Genomic DNA, 21,875 nt, shown 5'->3' with positions numbered 1-21,875 from the left:
ACTCCCACATCTCTAATCTCTTCCATGCTTCCGTAGTACTAAGTACTATCCCATGAACTGGGACTCAGTTTTCCTACAAAACAGAAGCTGAAAGTACCAGTGAGGACTGAAAATACTTGCCCTCAACCGGCACCTTCACAACTTTATAGCTACATCCATACTAAAACTATCAAGTTGTTGCCTACAAAAATCAGCTACAACTTCCTAACTCTTTCAAATGCTTATCAAAACTATTGACTAAAAAGCCTCCAGCTGACTCCAAACCCATGTAGGGCTCCCCTTTTTCCCTGAAATTTGTGAGAAAATGCATGTGTGTTTATTAAGATACAATTATTACTATTACTAGAGAGATGATTCTGCCTGAATTAAGGTGCAAATGAGACCATATGCCAAACTCAGTGGTATGAATTTTATTTAACAGTAAATGTGAAGTAATGAGAGAATAATTAAAAAGAGAGGAGAGGGGAGGGGAGAGAAAGAGAGTGATGACAGATTAAGACCCATCAAGAGAGTGGCAAGGGGTAGACAAGAAAAATACCTCAAATCCTGCAGGCACTCCCAGGCTGAGAATAAAACATGCTCTCATTTCACTGGGAACTGCCCAATTGCACAGGATACAAGAATGAAAAGGCACAATTACCTATGTGAAATGTTATCAAAGGAAGCAAAAAAGCAAGATTGGACAGTGTTTCAGGAACCACATAGAAGAGATAACAGCAATGGGTTATACAAACCGGACTTAATTTTTGTGAAGGAAATCCAAACATTCGTGGTGGATGTGACTGTGTGGTACGAGTGTACTGACACATCTTTAGAAGCAGCGGCCATAGAAAAAGTGAAGAAATACCAACATCATCACAAACACATCCAGGAACTCGCAAATGTGGTAGACATCGTATTTGTGAGCTTTCCCTGTGCAGCATGGGGGAAATGGTACCATAGAAACCACGAACTTCTGAGGGCCCTGGATCTCTCCAAGTCAATGAAGGAGAAGACAGCCTGGCCTCCAGAGCGCTCTGCACTTCTGTAGGTGTTGTACATGTGTCTGGGAGTAAAGCATGTGCTGTTACATCACCTTAACTCACCAATGAGGTTTCAGCAAATGGCATGGGCACTGGGCAGCCACAAGCCAGCTGATAACAGGCATGGATAGCACGTGGGGATGAGAATGGACTCGTATCATGAGGTGCCTCATACCACCCAAATGGGACAAAATTCTACTGATTTTCACTGAAGTGGACAGGCCAGCTATACTTAACTTGGAAAAGGAATATACATAAATTTTATGTGTTTGATAAATAGAAAGATATCACCACCTGGGGATCCAGTGTCCTGTTAGTCCTCTTCTTCTGGTCTTCTTGGTGGTGGGAGCCCAACACAACAGAGTTCAATGGGTTAATCATGTTCAGGTGTACAAGGGAAGTCCAAGCACTTCCCTTTGCATGCAGGCGGGAGAGTTTTACACTGTCTTTTGCAATACTGTGGACCATGCCCAGTCCTTTGGTGGAAGGCCTCAGAAATTGAGTCTGGGGGCACGTCGGGGGTCTTTGATGGTTTATGATCCCTTCTAAGACATGACGCTGCCTCTCACGTCAGTGCAGTTGAGCCAGTTATGCCCCATCAGAAGGGATGAACACCCTCTGGCCTAAGCGTGACAGTTGTGTAAAGAAGGACAACTGGCATGACATAAAATATCACCCTGCCTCCACAGGGTCTGCTTCTTATCTAGCTCAAAACCCAGCTTCTAGCCACTGGTGGTGGGTGTTCACCCTCCCTGTCTTGTGTGGATCAAAGGCTTCCCCAACACACACCACACTCCCAAAAACACTCCTCCCCCTGGAGAAAGTGTGCACACCTGGCCTCAGCAAAGCTCCCTGTGGCCTCCACAAATGGCTGATTGTTTTGAGTCTAACTAACATTTCAGTCTCTCACAGCGTTCACTAATGCAAAACTTAAAGAAATTACTTAAACCATGAAAAATTCTCTAGCCAGAAAAAAGTATCTTTGTGATTAACAGATATACTTCAGAAATTACCCACTGCTGCAGAACTGCATGAAAAAATTCCCTTCCAAGGCTATGCATGAAAAACACACCAGTAAACTAAAACCATCCCCTAAATAGTGCATTTTTTCTGTATCTCTCAATAGAAACAAGTAGCTGCTATTGTGAGGACTGTGGTAACCAAATTAGAAAAGCTACAAGAATGAGTGACAGAATTCAAAATTACATTACAGAATTCCACAGTGAGCAAGCCCCAGCCAACAAGAGCACATGATTATTTATGCTTCCCAGACAAATCTGGAAGTTCACAATCTTTCAAGTAATACCATACCTGTATTTATTTGGTTGTTTACTTTAGCAACTGATCCAGTGAGATTCCTGCTGAGGTTGTCTTGCACAGACTGAGCAGACGAAACAGTTGATAATGTTGTATTATATCCCACGGGAACGTGCTGTTGAACAGAATGAGGTACTGATGTACTCTGGCTAGAAAACGCATTTGTGTCTTTGAACTGTCCAACAGTAGGTAGACTCTGCGAGGTAAATGTCTGCCCATACGCACCGCCAGCAGCCACGGGAGGATAGGAAACATTAGGATACATGGCACCAGAAACCACAGGCATGGCATAGTGATCAGAATTGAGGGGGAATCCCTGAGATGCAACTGAAGAGCTGACAGAAGTGCTGTAGTGATTATCAAATGCTGAATATGACTGCTGAGCACTCATATGCAAGTAGGATGCAGATGATATTGCTCCTTGAACAGGTCTGTCACTGGACCCCCCCGAATGGGGAGGAGTGTTGTTGTACAATTGCTGTGATTCCTGTGCATTCAACACATTGCTACCCACAGATGTCATAACGTTTTGTGCTGGTGCTGAATAGTAACCAGGGTAGTAACTGGCTCTGTACTGATTATCCAGATGTGAAGCAGCAGCTTTATTGGGCACTTGGGAATAGTGTCCTGAAGGCGCACTGTAGTTTGGAAGATGTGAGCCATAGCCAGAGGGGAACTGCATCTGACTCTGCATAGGACCTGAAATGAAGAGAAAACATCACATGTATTAAATGAGCATCTGCTAGTAGTGCCAAAGGGACTCTGCACTTGAACTAACAAACAATTACTTTCTTCTTCTTTTCTGTCACTATTTTTGAGTTCAATCCCCATCAGCAGAGAGAGGATAAACCAAGTATAACACATGCAAATACAGTATTTGAAGAAATTAGTAAACACACACAGAAGTAGCAGAAAAATGGATTCCATGCCAAGACTGTTGGCGTCTTGTTTGTATTTTGAATATTTTTAACAGTTTATAAGAGGTTAATACTTAAAAAAAAATAGTGAGCAACAATAAACACCAAACTGGTGTTTCTAAGTGTTTGAACACAAGGGTTTGCCTTACAGAAACTGCCTGAATATGGAAACTGAAAAGCTGCAGTCAAATCAGTATGTCACTACATAACAATATAGGTATTTCTTCTTTACAAGTCTTCAATACAGTGACCAAGATAAAGAGTTGCAGGGCAGTTATATTTGTCTTCTATTTCCTTATGTATTATGCTTTCAGGAAAACTGATGTTTTTATGGAACTACAGAGTATTTGATAAGGCATGTCATTTTAATTTACTGCCTGATACTTACATCACGTGTAAGAGATGCTGATATCAGAGAAACTGACCTCTGGTATCACTGCAACTGACTATGCAACATTAGAGGTTAATTACACACTGGCCCAGCAAGGGTCAAACAAGTGCTTGCTTGCTAGAGACCAAATGTTAACTATGTCCAAACTGATTTTCTCAGGACCAACTATTCAATGGAAAATCTCAAAGTTCTTCCTCACATTCTGTTCCTTAACCCTGTTTTTATTTTTTTATTTTTAGTGAACCACAGATGCTGTGTCTGGATAACTTACTTTCTTAAAATTACACCATGCAGAATGACTGTGGTGTTATTTCTCACTCCTTGGTCAATAAAAACACAAACACAGCACTGGCCCACTCACAAATTAAACGGCAGCTGAGGTAATAATGAATAGTTGATTCCCCTGCTTATATTTACAATGATTACAAAACTTAAGCATTCATTCCCTTGTCTTGAAATTCTGAAAAACGACTGTTTTCCAAGTAACCTCTAGGTGTCCTATGATTAACTTGCAAGGCAATTTTAATAATGAATTTGTTAACAGACCCCTATAAATAAGGAAGATACTGCCCAAAATTGCTTTCTGGTAAAATTAAAAATGCCCTTTCATAACTGACAGGAAGTTGAGCAGACAAGAAAGGAGCTAAAAAAAATGCAGAGCAGTAACTTGGATGGCTGGGTAAATGACAGAGAGGCACTTTGGAGAAAAGCATAAAGAGCTTTAAAAAAAAAATTATCTCAAGTTTTGAGGAGAGCATGTAACTATGCTTCTGATTCACCTTTTCCTTGAAAAAGTGGGAACTACTTTATAGAGCTGCATAGTTTTTTCTCCTTTAAAGGAAAATGACTTTGAGTTAGCAAGTCATTACCAGATACATGAACTTTGCCAGACTTTTGACCTGCTTTTTAAAGTCTGAAAAAGCAAACCCAAAAATACACCAATAACTTACACGGGTCAAGGCTTATGGCTTTAAGCAGCTATGTCACTTAAGGTGTCAAGAAAAGATATTTTATTTGAAAAGTCTGTGCATCTGTTCTACTGATATATGCAGATTCAACTAACTGAGCAGGTATAATTTAGAAACTGGTCTAGGAGCACCTGACTTCTAAATAAAAGGTTGCATATCAAATCATCTACTGTGAAGTCTTCCAGTACCTAGCTCTTTTTTAAAAGCACACACCATAAACAGAGATTAAATTACCAATACAAGATTTCAGTCTCTACATAATAAAATGCAGAGTCCTTTTTATTCACATTTTAAGTAGAAACATCTATAAATACACACATGAAAATTTCACTGAGACAGACAATATTTGAAAAATTATATTTTTGATTTCAAACTGCAGGTCCTTTGAAAGCAAGTTTTACAATTAGAGATGAAAGATTAATCTCATTATTTGAAGTGAGTTTTTTGTCCATTTGATTATAAAGAATGTGAGTAGAAAGTAATTTTTGCACTGCAACTAGTAGCCGAAGCTACTAATGGTGGCTAGACAACTGGACAGTTTACAACACTGGAAATCAGAATACATCTTCAGTATCATTTCAAAATCTCATTAATCACACACCAGCTGCACACAGCAGGTGTATTTCTAACACATCATCTCTATAATGAAAGCAGTGAACCTCTCCTACGAACAAACTAATATTTTATATAATGTTACAATGTGTAATTACACAGACATTAACAGGTAAACTGTGGATTTTCATTGTAATTCTTATTGTATTGCCCATGTTCTCATGTTTTTTAAGCTGCTTTAAAAAGGGTGTTCGGGAGGCGTTCTTGGTAAAAAAAGAAGGGGAAGTTGTGGAGGGCTGTGACCCCTGGCACAAGAGCCCTCTGCACTCCCTTGGAGGAGAGAGGCCTGAGGGCAAAAAGACTCTCCCAGAGATAAGCAACCTTTCTCTGGGTCATGGTGACAAAGTGAAGCACCCCCAGCACGCCTTGTTTCTATATGGTAATAGTCTGTACCCAGTAGGCTCATTGGTTTCTACCCCACCCCCTGCCTTTCCCATAAAAAGCCCCTGTTTCTGCCCCAGACTAGGGAGCCTTTGTCCCCGGCCGTCCCTTCACAGGGGCTGCTGGACAACAAAAGCTGCCTCTGTGGAACTGCCAAACGAGGCTCTGTCTCTCTGTCCCCGAGTTCGCCTTGGGTGATTTCACAAAGAGCTGATATCACTTGTAGCAGAGAAGTCGCTGCACTTGCTGAAATCCCCTGCTGCCCAGGGAGGCCTGCCATCCCCCCGGAAGAACTGTTCTTTGCAGGACGCTCTCTCTAGGAAGGTCGTGGCACACCGGTGCTGACCAGCATCGGACCCCCTTGTGATAGTAAACCTCAAAAATCTTAATGCTTTTTAAGGGGGGGGGGGAGAGCCACCATGCAAAAAACTCCAAACTCCCACACAAAAAAGCAGCAGTGCTATGACTATACCACAAAGTGAATTAGTAAAGTTTTGCTTGCTAATGCCATGTTTGGTTTTTACGTCCATGCATTCCCTCAGCAGCATAATTCAGCCATCTGCCACATACCCTACCTACACGGAGTCTACAGATGCTACAATACCAAACTTCCTTTCTATCCAAAACCACTTGTGAGCTTTCCAAAACTTGCAACATCCCTTTACCCACCCCCAGAGAAGACTCCCACAGCTTCCAAACAAGCCCTTCACTCCGTGGGCAGAGGGCAGCACCACTGTCCCTTGTTTACTGCTGGCAAACAAACCAGCAGATCAAGGTGCTGCTGAGCTCTCACTACAGCTCAGTCACAGAATTGATGTCTCCTCCTTCATTCACACAGCTTCCCATTTTCACAAAATATTCAGAGGTTTCCCATCTTTCACATCTCTATTCTCTTTGTTAAATTGACTGAAACTATCCAAAGTCTGAGAAGGGATGAAAAACAAGGCTAAATAACATAATAATGGAAATTTTGCTTCCAAAATGCCAGTAGAGATACCAATGGCAGCCTTACAAACCAGCTGTAGACAGCACCAGACAAAACTCTTCTAAAGAGCCATGGGGATTCAATACAATTATCCTCTCAGTGCTGCATTTCAATACATTAAATTGTTAGCGCTGAAGTCCTCCATCACTACTGAAGAAATACACCATCTTTCAGTACTGGTTTAACAAGAACCATTTTGTTATGCTGAAATTAGGAAATAGGTCATTTTCCACTTAGATACAAAGCCACTTGTAAGACTACAAAAAAAAACTTCTCGAAAATAATACCATATACACAAGAAGTTACTTTTAAAAACCCAACAAAACAATCACCCCTAAATTTAACAAAAACTAAAGTCTCCAAGGATCTCAAACGGACTTGGTCATTGAACCAAGCAAAACTTACTAATAACAAACCTAAACATCCTTTTTAATACCATCATATGTACAACAGGCTGCTTGCCTTCTGCAAAAAACACTCTTTTTCATCAGATGGCAGCAACTACAAAGTTTTAACTGAAAAATTCACATTTAATCAAATTAAAACACAGAGCACTCTAAACACTTGAAAGGATACACTGGTATTTTCCTTCAGCCAATATAGAAATAGCTCAATTCACTTTAGAATCTTACATTTAAATTCTATTACAGTGATATAAAATTAAATTTCAAAAGCAATGACAGTCCTCTTTGTGAGGTTTAGTTTCTATGAGATAGAATAGAAATTTCCACTAGTCATTTTATGTTACTATTCCCCTCTACTTCCCCTCCTACTCCAATTTAAAAAAAAAGCCCCAAATCCTGTGTTGTAACTGCAGGAGATTAGCACTACAAGACAACAGATAGACCAACAGAAACATTTTATAATGCTATTGCTAAATGTCACAAAATAAAAAATTCAGAGACTAAAATTATTGACTAATGTCATCAAAAGCATCTAAAGGAACACAGAAACCAATTCAAGTCTGTTATTGAACGGTGTATAAATTTCTCAGAATTAAAGTGTTTTTCAGGAAATAAATGGCCTATGCCCTGTTTTACACAAGCTGTTTCTAACAATATTAGCAGCAACAAGGAGTTAATTAATTAAAACAACAAAAACGATGGCTCTTTAAAATTAGTATTTCATTCAGCTAAGAACATGAAGAGAAGATGTGATGACAGTTTCTATTTGTTTCTGGAAACACTTCCAGGTTATTCATGCTGTAGCAGTTGTATCTCGATAACGGCATGTTTTTTGATTAAAAGCCATATCGATTGGCATTTTCTGCACAATTTTTACAAACACCAGCATTACAATACCAGTTTGGACACAACTGAGGTATCACTATCTCCTTAAAACCTACCGTTTAATTATATTCATTTTCTTCGGTGACTGCCTCAACACCTACTTTATAAGCATTTAAGTGCTTAGCACTTAATTTCCCTTTCGGACACGAGAAAAATTCACAATTCTCAAGTAAAATATTTTGTAGGTCCTTACCCTGCATACTGATCTGTTCAGAAAACACACCTGTGCAGGAAATAGTCTGCTACAAAAGATTTAACAGTATAAGCTAGAACTCTATGCAAGAGGCCACATTTATTTACCACACCAATATTACATAGAGGAGATGATTATGTAGGGATTTTGAAGAGTTAATGTGGTGTGTCAATAAAGAACTGATTTTATAGTGCAGCAATTTAAAAATGCGGAAGTGTACACTCACTACTTTCATTCATAGTACAGTCAGTCTCACTACCTCTCCACCTGAAATGGGAGTCAATATTTTGTGACTTTAAACTATTCTGCCTTTGTTTTTCAGTGACCCACATTTCACTGGTCCAATGTTGCCTGTTCAACTCAGATCGCAAGATCCAGTTGTGTGAACGCTCACCCCACCTAATACTTTTAAGTTCATATACTGCTACAAAGTGAGTACTCTCGCCCCCAATACGCGATTTTCTGCCCATTCTCACGCACGACAGCCAGCGTCGAGGCCTGGAGGTGCCTCGGCCTCCAGAGCCTTCGTGAAACGCCACAAAGCAGGCGCCAGAGCACCGGGCAGATCCAAATCCGCGAGGAGAGAAAGGTGCGGATATCCCCTCCCTCGCCCCTTCAGCGAAGAGGGAAGAGGCTGCGCCTTCTCAAGTTCTTTCCGCACGCAGCCGCGGGGGGCCCAAACCTTCCCCGAGCAGCTCCGGCGGGTCCTGCTGCCTCTGAGCCAAAGGGCTTCGCTACGTGCCGGATCCGCCGGGCCCACGCCCGCCCCCCCGGGAGGAAGGAAGAGCGCGCAGGCCCCCAGCACCCACAGGGGCCTCACCGCCGCAGGAGCGGCGCAGCTCGTCCTGGGGACCCCGCGGGCGGCCCTTCCCCGCCCGCCCGGGCCCCGCGTAGGCCCCTCACCGTTCTGGCAGCGCGGCGCGCCGCTCGCAGGGGCCGCGGCCTCCAGGGAGCTGCCAGGCCCGCCCGGGGAAAACGCGGCGGCGGGCCGCGGCGGTAGCCCCGCGGGCGCGGACATGACTCCTCGCAGCGCTTCTTCACTGCGTCCCACTCCTGCCTGCCCCTCTTCCTCCTCTTCCTCCTCTTCCTCCTCCTCCTCCTCCTCTCCTTCTCCTCCGCCGCCCGATCCACAGCCGGGCGCCGAGCGAGGGTCGGGAGCCGCGGGAGGGCCCGAGCAGCCGCGCGCGCCGTCGCGGCCCTGAGCGCCGCCGCCCACAGCGCCCCCTGGCGGCGGTTCCGCCGTGAGGCCGCGCCCCGCCCGGCACTGCCCGGCCGCGGGCCCGCCCGGCAGGATGGGCTGAGCAGGGAGGATGGGCTGAGCAGGCAGGACGGGCTGAGCAGGGAGGACGGGCTGAGCAGGCAGGACGGGCTGAGCAGGCTGGATGGGCTGAGCAGGCTGGATGGGCTGAGCAGCGCGGCCGGCCCTCGCACCCCGCGAGAGGCTCAGCTCACCCGCTCCCGGCGGGCACGGCCCCTGTGGCGGGGAGAAACCGCCCGGCCCGGCCCGGCCCGCTTAGTCTGTGTGTGGCGAGGCCGCATGCCGTGTCTGTGACTCTGTGAGCAGGCCGGGGCACGGTGAGGAGAGGCTCGGGGAGGTGATCCTGCCCCTCTACTCGGCCCTAGTGAGGCACATCTGGAGTGCTGGGTTCTGTTCTGGGCTCCTCAGCACAAGAGAGACATGGAGCTCCTGGAGCATGTCCAGTGGAGGGCAACAAGGTTGCTTGAGGGACTAGAGCATTGCTTATCAGGAATGGCTGGGGGAGCTGGGCTTGTTAAGCCTGGAGAAGAGACAACTGAGAGGGGATTTAATCTATATATATGTAAATATATATCTATACACATATACTCTATAAATATCTAAAGTGGGGCTGCCAAGAGGATGGAGCCAGGCTCTTCTCACTAGTGCCAAACAATAGGACACAAGGCAACTGGCAGAAACTGATGCACGGGAAGTTTCACCTAAACTTCTTTACAGCATGGGTGACTGTGCACTGGAGCAAATTGCCCAGAGAGGTTGTGGGGTCTCCCTCACTTGACTATCAGGAGATACTCAAGAACCATCTGGATACAATCCCATGCCATGTGCTGTAGGATGACCCTGCTTGAGCAGGGAGCTTGAACCGGATGAGCCACTGTGGTCTATTTCAATCCGACAGATTCTGTGAGGTTGCTCCATGTCCCTGCCTCAGGACACAGATATACACATGTACAATACACACACCTCTCATCATTTTGCTTGAGACATTTTTGTATGTATAGGTAATATGTGCTACTTTAGGTCTAAATATACCCTAGAACACACAGAGGTAATGTGCATGTTCTGCACAGAGGAAAAGGCCTCAGAAGGTGAGGTGAGGTGAAAGCTCTCCCGCTGTAATTATTCTTGCACAGACAGAAAAGCCTCAGTGAGATGGGGTGAGCTGAGGCAAAGCTTTTCGTTCAGTGTTAGGAGTGCACACTGTATTCTGTCTGTCTCCAGTGTGGATACATGCTATCTATAGAGACAGGCCTTCACAAGGAACGATGAGGTGAGGTAAGGCAAGACTTTCCAGTCTCTGTGCAGAATATACGCTACATATTCTCTGAACTCCAGGAAGACAAGTGTTGGAGAGCCTCTGCCATGGTTCAACCCCAACCAGCTACTGAGCACCACACAGGCTCTCGCTCACTCCACCCCACTCCATCCGGGTGCAATGGGGAAGAGAATCAGAATTGTAGAAGTGAGAAAACTCGTGAGTTGAGATAAAGTCTGTTTAAGAGTTAAAGCAAAAACACAAGCAAAACCAAACAAGGAATTCCTTCACCACTTGCTGTGGGTAGGCAGGTGTTCAGCCACCTCCAGGAAAGCAGGGCTCCATCACATGGAATGGTTATTTGGGAAGACAAACACCATCACTCTGAACATCCCTCCCTTCCTTCTTCTCTCTCACCCAGCTCTATATGCTGAGCACACCACCACATGGTATGTAATATCTCTTGGGTGAGCTGGGATCAGCTCCCTCAGTTGTGTCCTCTCCCACCTTCTTGTGCTTGCCCAGCCCCCTCGCTGGTGGGGGGGTATGAGAGGCAGAAGAGACCTTGACACCATGTAAGCATTGCTCAGCAGTAATAAAACATTCCTGTTTTATTGACACTGTTTCCAGCTCAAATCCAAAACATAGCCCACACCAGCTGCTGTGAAAAAAATTAACTCTATCCCCAGCCCAAACCAGCACACCCTCCCCTGTTGGCTGCCGTTGACAAAGGTTCCATTCAGTTTAGTACTTTCCACAGTCAATCACACACTAAACCATATTAATTTTGACTGTTTGTCTGTCTCTATCACCTGTCTATCACCTATTATTCACTCAGACACTACTCAAGACTGAATTAATCGCTCAGGTTATTTAATTAATTATACAAAAAGGTCAAGAGCACTATAATATACAGGTGATTATATCATCAACACTAAATCCAACAACACTGAGTCACTTTTACTTGTTGCATACATTTGACCAGTCCCATCCCTGTTTGTATACTGTCCTTCCTACTGGTTATTATGCATGTCTGTCCTTAAATACTTTTTAAATTACTTTGCCTGTATGCTTAGCATATGGCCCACCTCTGACTGTTACAGTTAATAAAGGGGCATCTTTTAATACTGCAGGAACTGCTTGTATTGGAACGTTTCTCAGCCTTCACACCCTATCAGACAATGTAGAGGTGTCTTGCGCAGGCGTCCATCCTCCTTTGATAGATTGTAGATCCATATCTGAAAGAAACAGTTTCTTCTCCATGACCTAATAAGCTAGGGCAAGAAATAATGGGTCCAAAATGCAGCAACATTCAGGTGAACTATTAAGAAATAAACATTATCTTAGGATACTATAGGACTAAGTGGCTTGGGAATGGTGTGACATTGCCATAATAGAAGGAGTTTTCACAGGGGTTACACAAATATTTTGAGAATCAGACTGTCAGCCAGAAAGTGACCTCTTGAAGTCTCTTCCAGGCCTGTATTGCTCTGACAGGGTTAACAAATTCTGCTGTTAAAGCTGTTCTTCCTTCTTTGTAACCCACGCTTTCCTTTCTTTGTAACCCATACTCCATCCTACACAAAATACTTCTGAGAAATGAATGCATGACAGCAAAATAATTCAGAAATATGGACAACCAGCTGATTTGTCTTTTCATTCTCAATGCTGTTTGAGAAGGCGTGTAACTGCTTCCTTGTACTACAACTATATTTCGTCACAGCATGCAGCACATATGAATCTATTTTGACAAAGGCTTTTCCTTTTCTAAGTCTCATTTCTCTAACTCCTGGTACTGTGAAACCATAAATATATCCTATATCACAGTCTTTGAAAATTACACATCAATTTATGATCAAGCAGAAGTAGTTTTAGATCATTGTGCTAAAAGCTAGAGGAGGCAACTGGGAATTTTCCCATTTTTTGAATGCTTTTACAAAACCTTTTGCGCGGCTTAATCTATTTTCTACAAACAACAATGACACTGTGGTTTAACCCATTAATTCCTAGGAAATCCAGATAAGTTGGCAGCTAGAACACAATCCCCTAATGGAAATTCACCATAAACTCAAACCCATTAGTTTTGTTTTCCTCATTTATAATGAATCTGAAAGCGTTAGCAAGGAATGAGTACTAATGTCTGCTTTTTATGCTACCATGCAACAAATAACACAGGAGCTGTCTCATCTGGGCCATTGCTTCCTCCTAGTCTAGCAACAAGCTTATTACAGAAGTAATAAATTCTTTGGCCAGTTGATGAGACTTAATTACTAATAGATTTATTTTGACCTTTGGTGGAGGAAACAGTGACATAGAAAAAGTCTCTCTGCCATTTGGGTTTGCAGAACAAATGTGAAAGTGCATCTTGTTACCCATAACCTGGTAAATGAGGCATTAAATGTCCAAACTTTAAAAAAAGGCTATTTTTATGAGGAGGAAAACCTGGGAACAAATTGTTATAAATGGAGTTAGTAATGAACTTTAGCGTAACTAAGCCAAGTTTCTTCCACTTTGTCACACATTTCAGAAGGAGAATGACAAATCAGGTGCTTTTATAACCTCCATCAACAAAATATAGCTGTAGGGCACTCTATCTCACTAGTACATTTTTAATTATTGTGCTGTATTTCTAACAGGAACTGGGCCACTTCAGTACAAAGTAATAAGGCTTCACATTTCCACAATAAGAGTCTCCAATTGTGTTAACATCACTGTATTTGCATAAGTTGCCTCTAGTCACTGCAGTGGGATCACTTTCCAGAATGAGAACGGCAAATCAAGACTCTTGATGTCACTGTGAAGTGTGCCTCTGCTTGGGTGACCTCTTCATCTGGATGAAGGATAAATCCCTGCATCCACTGGGTGAATTCTATGCTATACTTCATTTGCAGCTAGTTAATTAGTAGAAGAGGCCCCAGGGTAGTTATGCTCCACTTAAAATAAAAATCTTTCAAACTTCTAAAACATACCAGAGAACAAGATACCAGTTGTGATGCTGCTCAGTTTTCTTACACATGTACAGATTTACTTTCCATGTAGTTTATTTTAGTAATTATCCAGATAACTCCAGAGGAGTTTTGTGTCTCAGCAATGAGCAGGACTTCTGTTTGTCTGCCTGAAGCACTTGGCATGTATTCTGTCTGGGTACACAAGCCTGAACTGTGCTAAATTTTCGTGAGGGTTTTTTTTCCTTTCCCTTCCATTTTTTTCCCCCCTCCGGGATATTTATACTTCTAATGGAAAAGGCTCAAAAAGCAGCAGGATCTACCTGGCTGTGGTTTCACCAGCTCTAAGGAAAACCTTACACATTTGCACATCACATTTACCAATCGCTGTACAAATTATAGGATAAAGGGGTCTGCAAATACCAACATAATGATGGTGACCCAGCTACTTTTGACTACCTTGGCATCAACAACAGTCTAATTGTCATCATCCTAGGGTGGCTGTGAATTATGTAAAAGAATGATTTAGCTTTTTGCTGGACCGAGGCAATGAGCTCTGCTAACTGCTACAGCTGATAGTGGCTGGGTATAGCTAATCATTATGGCCTCTGTGTCTGAGGCTAGAAGTCAGAGTAGTTGTTCCATTCTGTAACCCCTAATGATGGGTGTTGTCTCTGCTCATACTCTAGTCCATAATTTCCGTGATACCTCTTTAAATCTGGATATATGACACAAATTCTCACTTAAATTGGTGCTCCTGATTGGCAATTATGCCAGGTAAGCCTCTTGAGTATACAGCGTAAATAAACAAATACATCTATATCTAGACTTGTAAGATTCCTGGGTGGTTTCATCAGCTGCAAACTTCAGTCTATGGTAAGCTACCACTAAGGCAAGCTACCACTAAGGAAGAACCTCAGCTGTATCCTGAGATCTAAATATTTTCATGAAATTATGTTCAAAGGGAAACTCTAGCCACAAGCTTTCATATGACTTTGGGGCACAGCTAAACAAAAGCAAGACAGTCTGAGAAATTTCTGCAGCTGATGTGCCACATCCCAGCTGTAGAGGCATAGTGATTCTGGGATCCAAACAGGTTGAGCTTTAGCTCATGAAACCCTTTCCGTTTTCAGCTATTAAAATTTTATGGTTTTCCAGTAATTTTTATAAGATCTGTAAAACTAATAAACCCCTGAAAGATCTTTTACTCTCTGGCAGTTTGATATTTTATATGTTTTCCATTAAGAGGGAACAATGACTCATCTAAACCACTGGAGCTCCCTCCTTCCTTTGGCTCCAGATGTGCCACTTGCTCCCAAAGCAAATCTTGCTGTTACTTCTAAAAGAGAAGCACGCTCCAAATATGGGAACTTGTTTCCAAAAATAGTTTTCCTGGATGTGTACATCACTGGTCCCCAATGTATCTTTCTTTACATAATCAGTAAGAAACCAACAGACCAAACCAGAAGACTTAATTCCTCTTCTACATTATCTGACTGCACAGGCTCCACTGTTTATGTCCATCACAGGTCCTGAGGAGCTCAGTCACATAACACCCTTGGCTTCAAAGGGTTTCTTATATGAACGATGGCAATGAGATAGGCTCATGTGAACTGTAGATCAAACCATTCAAAACTAAAATTGGAGATAATTAAACCATTGAAGCACACTTAAAAGTCCCACACTGTGGATTATCAGCTTCATGCTGTAAACCTCAAGGACTTTGCAGTAGCACTTTATAAACACTGGGTTTCTGTGTACATTACATTTGAAGCAACATAAAGAGCTGGAATTGCGTCTGTCCTTATCTGAAGAGACTGCTGTCCTCTGAAACTAATTGAAAAATTCCTCTCACAATATTTGGCAGTATTTCGGAAGCTTGTCATGCCAACTAAGTATCATCGACAGTGGCTGACCAAGGCCAGATTCTGCACTGACTGCCTTGCCCTCTTGTGAGACCGGCTGGAGGAGGCACATGAAGCTCCACATTGCTAGAAAAAACATTGCTCAAAGGCATCACATAAAGTGGCATATTTTCCCTCTACAGCAGTACCCTATCACATACTAGTTATTTAAGGTCAGACTATTTTCGTGAGTAGCAGTATGTTGTTTCCAGCCAAGGGAACCCAGAGAGGGATTTTCAATGTGCAGAAGAATAAATAAATAAATAAAATTAATAAAAAAACATATGGATTGATTCATATAATATTATATGCACAAAAAAAAAATTAAACAGCAATGATTAGTTTCATTTTCAAGCACAAGGTAATTAGTAGCATTCCTGGAGAAAGACATGTTTATCTAGAAACTTTTCAGACATGTAAACAGCCCATCTGAAAAAGTATCTCTGTGCTTATAGTTGTTCTGACCACCTTACCACTCAATCTTGCTTTGAGCTTTTTTGAATGGTGGTTTTTTACTATTTGTAGCTTGTTCCCAGCTGTTGCCTCCTAATTTAATTTCATTTTTCATAGTGGGTGAAATTCACATCTTATTTTTACACCACTAACTTCTGTTGAAATAAGTGGTGGCATTCTAATTCCAAATTTGCTGAAACAGGAGGCAGTGGAGTGAGCACCTCTGTTTAGCACATCTTTTGCTAAGACTGCAACATTTATGACCACACAACACAAAATTATAAAAATACCAATAAAAGCCAATGACTTCCTTTCAGTAATAAAGTGCCTACATATAAATATTTTTTCTAGTATAGAATGTAAATCTGCCTTCACAAAGATCAAGTTGCTTTCGGTGTGATGCTTTTGCTTTAAAAAGAAGTGGAAGTAGGTCTCTGCTACCTTATCTTTTAAGAGCAGCTTGTGCTGTGTGGTTTCACTTTGTGATAGAAATAGTGCAGATTCAAATCACATCTGTGGGAGCCATTTTGTTTACAGAAGAACAAGTAGCACAATTTTTGGACATTATTTTAAAGGCAAATTATTTTTCTGTGGAAGGTTATGACTTCGGACAGCAAGATATTGCTGCTTCTTAGTCCATCACGAGAAACATGTCTATTTTTCTCCTCATCTGACCTCCATCAAATTGCTTTCATTTTAACTGAGATCCCAGTTTGGGATTGGTTCTACAAGTAGATGAACATTTGCCGACAAATTATTTACTTAGCTGCAAACAAAACAGCTCTGGCCTGACAGTGCTCAGAAATGTGATTGAATAGTTTCCATTTCAAAAGCACTTTCTTTAGCATTGTTCCTGCTGTATAATGCAGTATAAGGAAAGGTGATGAAAGGAATGGTAGCATGTGAAATGCAGTTCAATGATTCATATTGAGTTCAGGTCACCTCACCCTTTTTCTCCTTGATGTCAAAAAGCCTTTTTCTATCATATCATTGTGACTCAAAAGATCTGTTTATTTATTTGCCTTTTGGCCAGATGATCAAACCAGCCATTTTCTTGAATTTCTTTTAGTATTTAAACAAGTCTTCTGCTTCAGAAACATGTGTCCAAAGTTAACATTGTGTCTAAGTGCCCTCTAGATTACGAATGTTAAGCACATGTCTAAATATGTACCTGTGTAGTTTCTGAGAACAAAATACTGCCAGAAAAATCAACTGGACAGGCCCCATTCCCCAAGTTTGCTTGTTCCTAAGAGTGGGGGATTATGTTTTTAGGAGATAAATTAACCCAATACATTCTGAGGTCTCTGAAAGTGGGACTGATCACACATTTGCCGCTGAGTCTGGAGCTGTTTATTAAGCAGCAAATACCATCATACAAGAGTGGTTTTTTCTTTCCAGCTATTTTCTTTCCAGCTTTAGGCTAGACTTGAACAGGGAAACTGGGGTTAAACTTAGATTTCCTGTTCAAAATTTTGTGCTGTTAACTTCCTATAGATGTGACAACTTCTGTTGCTCTTGTTGCACAGTGTTTACCTTTTATACACTGGTGTTGTGTCACAGGACCAAAACCTTTCCATACATGTGGGCTGGAGAAAGCAGAAAAATTGAGGGACATCTTTTCCCTGCTCCTTGGAGACGCGTGAGCAGCTGAGAAATTTGTGCTCAAAGATTTTATTTTACTGTTCCCCAAGTAAACATGTTCATGAAGAGATCTGGTCAAGCACAGTGGGGACCATAAATAAACTGCCCTCTGAGAATAGTTCCAGGCATTTGCATTTCCCAGATGCAGGAGCTGTTACCAGCAAGGATTCTGGTAGCTTTGGACATTAATCTATCCCCAGGATTCACATTTAATGTGCTGAGGTCATTACTTCTTAAGGATTTAAATTAGAAAATGCATTGATTTTCAACAAAGTGCAGGGAATAATACTAAATTTTTCTTAATTAATTGTTTTAAACTGATAGTTTATTCTCAGAATTTAAAAGATAATGTACAGTTTACTGAATTTATTTTTTTCCTTCCATTAGCATATAGAATGTCAGAAGTAGTGTACGATATGGCAGGATTACTGACAATCATATGAGGACAATCAGTAGGATGTCCCAAATTTAAAATAATATTTGAACTGAAGCAATATCACCAGTGAAACTGGTTACTAATAGTATATAGGGGCTTTTATTTGTCTAGTTTGGCAGGCTGCACAACACTTCAGAAAAACCTGATTGTCCTGCAATCTCTGCAGCAGCTTCCTTTCATTTCATAAAGACTCCACAGATAATCCTGATCCCTTTGTGCTGCACTGGATTCTTTGGGCTTTGAGGAAAAACAAGAGAACCAGTTTAGATTTAGATGGGATTTACTTACCTGGGAGAATACAATACAGGTAGGGAGACAGGCAGAGAGGACGAAGAGTTTTTGTGGCTTTGACATACTAACACTTAACATATTTCTAATTCTTACTTTAGACTGATGAGATATTCAGTTATTTTCAGGGCTTTTTTTGAATTCTACTTATTAAGGAGCACCAACATCCAGTCCTCTTGAAGATTTCATCCCCCGGTTCTTCAAGAGTACTTAGTCTTTTTGGGTGCAATGAAAAAAGCATTTTATCTGCCTTTTCTACTTTGTGGTGAAATCAGTCTACATTTTTCTCCCAACTCTCTTCATCTTCTAAGAATTTTTATAGCTATCCATTAAAAAAAAAAAAAATAGAAGCAGCTTTTAAATGTAAATGGTGAATTTTTGAGGTTCACATACTTGGCTCTGATTGTCTGGCCAATGACTTTAAGCTGTGTTGTTCTTCCAGGCTGCAAGACTCTTGAGACAGGGCCTATGTCTCCCTCCAGGTATTGTAAATGTCAATTACACAGAGAGTGCTCAATAAATGAGTAATGATGGTTTTGTTACTGCTGTATGATGTTTCCCTTGCCAGAGATATTATAGTGGAGCCAAGAATCAAAACCCATGTGGAAAAAAATAGAAGTACTCTGATTTATGCGCGCAGAAAACAGGAAACGGTGCAAGATCGCACTCCTGCACAATTTCAGTGTTACATCTTTGCTTCTTTTTTGACCTCTGGAGATTGAATACTTAGTCTGTTTTAATGTTCTTTAGCAGGCTTCAGCGAAAACAATACCAAAGCTCTAAATATTTGCAGATTGGGGTATTGCAACCATGGATATAATGACCAGGATTAGCAATGAATTCAGTGGGCAAGTTCCCTTCCAAATAATTGACTCGACTTGACTCCGGAAAGTCCTGAAACATGTGCCTGACATTTAATCTTGACTTCAACAGGAGTTAAGAAGGTGTTTAAGCTGCTGTGAATAGCAACTGTCTCTTGAATATGGACTTTCTGTGCTGTCCCAGCAGTGGCAGAGGCCACAGGGAATGCATGGGTGTCCAGTGGCTCAGAGGATTACCCCCATCTTGCCAGTGTTGGACACTCTGTGCTTGGTTCTGCACACACTGATGAACCCAGCTCCAGCCTGCTACTACAGATTAGAGCTGCAATGTTAACAGCATCTCTAATCTCTCTGCCACTTTTAGTGTACTGAAATCCTATGCATCTCTCTGTCTTTTCTACAGAAAGCATTTCTCCAATTCTCTGTAAATTGTTGTCTATCTGGAAACTATCCTCGGGACTTCTATAACTTCATGCAGCACTTTTTCCAGATAAAGCAGGGAATACACTACTCATTATTCGCTGCTCAGAAAGCAAGCAGACACCTCTTTCATTTAATCTAAGTCAGGAATTCAGTAGTGTTTCACTGGTATAACTTAGCACAAAATTATATCTGATGGCAGATTCAAGCCTTGGAGAAACTCTTCCCACAGAGTACCCTTGGACAGGGCTGTTCAGCAAAGACCACCCTGCCTCTTTCGGCAGGAAGGATTATGACCCTCGCATTGCCAGGTCCTGTAACTCAGAGGGAAACCCTCACTTCAGCAAAGGTAAATACTGCTTTTTATTACCAACAACTGGTCCCTGCTGATTCCCTTTATTGCACAAGCACCCGGAAGCGTAGCGAAACGGTGGGAAACACAAGTTCCCCTGTCGGCTGCCTTTCCCACGCAGCAAAGGCAGGACGGCCACTAGGAGATGCTGCTGTACGCGGAATGCACCCGGCGCCGCGGGAGACAGAAGCGAAGGAAGAAATACTTCAGTCCAGACTGAGCCATGGGACTTTTGGGTTTTTTTTTTAGGCATCTACAGGGGAAATTTGAGACAGAAATATGTACAAGACTATTGTGTTGAGTGAAACAGTAACTCTCAGTTTGCAGTAATTTGCGAGGACTACTTTAGCACTTAAAAAAGGCATTGCCTTTTAGTTTGGTATAAATTACTAACCCAGGAATTTACTTCTCTGATCTAGAGTAATGACTACTGGGATTTGGGTAACTAAAATGTCTGTGTCTCTGTATGTGGAAGACTTTAGCCCACTCGAGAATATGACTTCAACATAGATTGACAAAAACCTTCCAGGATAAAGTGAAATTAAAATTCAGGGATGTAATTAAACTCAGAAATTAGAAATGCACCTGGGATTCAAGTAAGGGGATTTTCTATGTCTAGGAAGAAACCTGATAGGTTTAATGGTAATTCCAGTTCAAAATGAAGGTGTCAGAAAAGCTTTTACTGGAGCGCTGCTGAAGGTCTTCCAAAATACGAAGATTAACTGAAAACTCCATTTACGTGTTTGTATTTTCTTGTCACTGTAGCAAAACTCCAGCTGCTGTGTGGCTTTTATCACCCTGCACAGTGACTGGGGATGCCATGAGTGCTTACGTTGGTCATTTGCCATCAGACAGTATTGTTTTCTACTGGCTTATGATGATTGCTGCCATAAAATGAAGAATGTGAAAATTAGTAAAACAATGTCAAATTTGTATTGTACTTTGGCAACATAAATGGTTACTCATCTGCAGGGAGCCCACTTATCACTAACGATCTTTCTCTGGGCCTTTCTTGACATGTTTGCTCAACTTTGGGAATTTTTGTGAAAGTTTTTTTGTTTTCTTTAGTTTTGCTCAGGGCTCTTTGAGAATGGGTAGGAGAAGGGATTACTTTTAGGAGTATTTTGGACATTTAAGTTGCTGCAGTTCTCTTGCCCCTGTTTTATAGAATAAGGCTAATGTCTTCATACTTTTGTGTTTATATTTAGATACCCTGTTTCCATATTTAGTAAATGCAGTTCTCAGTATTGCAGAACAAGAGGCCATTTATTTGTGTATCTAAATATATAGAATTAAAAGTCCAGAATAGTGTATGAATAAGTATCTCAATTCCCAGGCGGGCTCAACTGTCTGTGTGGTTAGCTCTCCCCTCACCCTCCCTCTGGATGTACCATACTGTGCTCCTAAAACAAATGTATACAGTGCCATTTTAGGGGACATTCTCCAGTGACTTCCTCCACACAGCTTCCATCACTGCTGCTGCCAGATCCCACTTGTTGCCTCTGCTGAAGGCAGGCCTGGCAGCTACCCTCTGGCAGCTGCATCTATGGGAAACAAGGCTTTGGTCCATGACAAAACTAGAAGCATGAGAAGCAGGGGTGAGATGTGGGGAGTGGGGGTCTGAAGTTCCAAGGAAGATGGAAATCAATTTGGTTAAAGAGACATGCACGCTGCATGATGCATTTGATATTTTTGCGTGGTCAGCAGTAATCAGGTGTTACAGTACAGCTCCGGGTCAGCCTTTCCAATAAGCCAGCTGTAATTCTGTGGGGCTTTGCAGGGAAAAGACAGGGAGTTAAATATGTACTGAAAGGATAAAATAACTTTAAATTTAAATGGCTAAGCTGAAAAACTTATTCTTGAGCAGAAAGCTTATGCTGATAAGTACTAAGCTTCCAGGAAAAGTAGGTCTTGTAGAACAGGGAGCATAATGAAGAATAGTTTAATTTTTGCTATTTCTATTCTATAAGCTTTGCAGATATTCTTTGTGTGAGAAGTGTACTTGCGAGGCTTCAAAGTGTTCCTAT

At 41.9% G+C, this 21,875-nt stretch overlaps 1 protein-coding gene across 2 annotated transcripts in view; it reads right to left on the bottom strand.

Annotated features, from left to right (window-relative positions):
* Positions 1-9,277, bottom strand: part of SEC24B (SEC24 homolog B, COPII coat complex component) — a 45,985-nt gene extending 36,708 nt beyond the window's left edge. Inside the window, exons 1-2 of one of the 2 annotated variants that reach the window (XM_042049668.1) lie at positions 8,979-9,277; positions 2,334-3,038 (exon numbers count right to left, since the gene is read on the bottom strand). In XM_042049668.1, coding sequence (XP_041905602.1) covers positions 2,334-3,038; positions 8,979-9,093 — 820 coding nt within the window. In that variant the 5' untranslated portion in view covers positions 9,094-9,277. The remainder of the gene's footprint in view (positions 1-2,333; positions 3,039-8,978) is intronic. The other variant, XM_042049667.1, reaches the window with a different exon arrangement.
* Positions 9,278-21,875: the final 12,598 nt, after the last annotated feature.

Source organism: Corvus kubaryi, unplaced genomic scaffold (genome assembly GCF_017639235.1).
Source record: "Corvus kubaryi isolate FWS band 111438036 unplaced genomic scaffold, C.kubaryi_AGA036_p1.0 71, whole genome shotgun sequence".
NCBI classification, from domain to species: domain Eukaryota; kingdom Metazoa; phylum Chordata; class Aves; order Passeriformes; family Corvidae; genus Corvus; species Corvus kubaryi.
The sequence above is the reverse complement of the archived record's forward strand: the minus strand, read 5'-3'. Positions and strand labels throughout refer to the sequence as shown.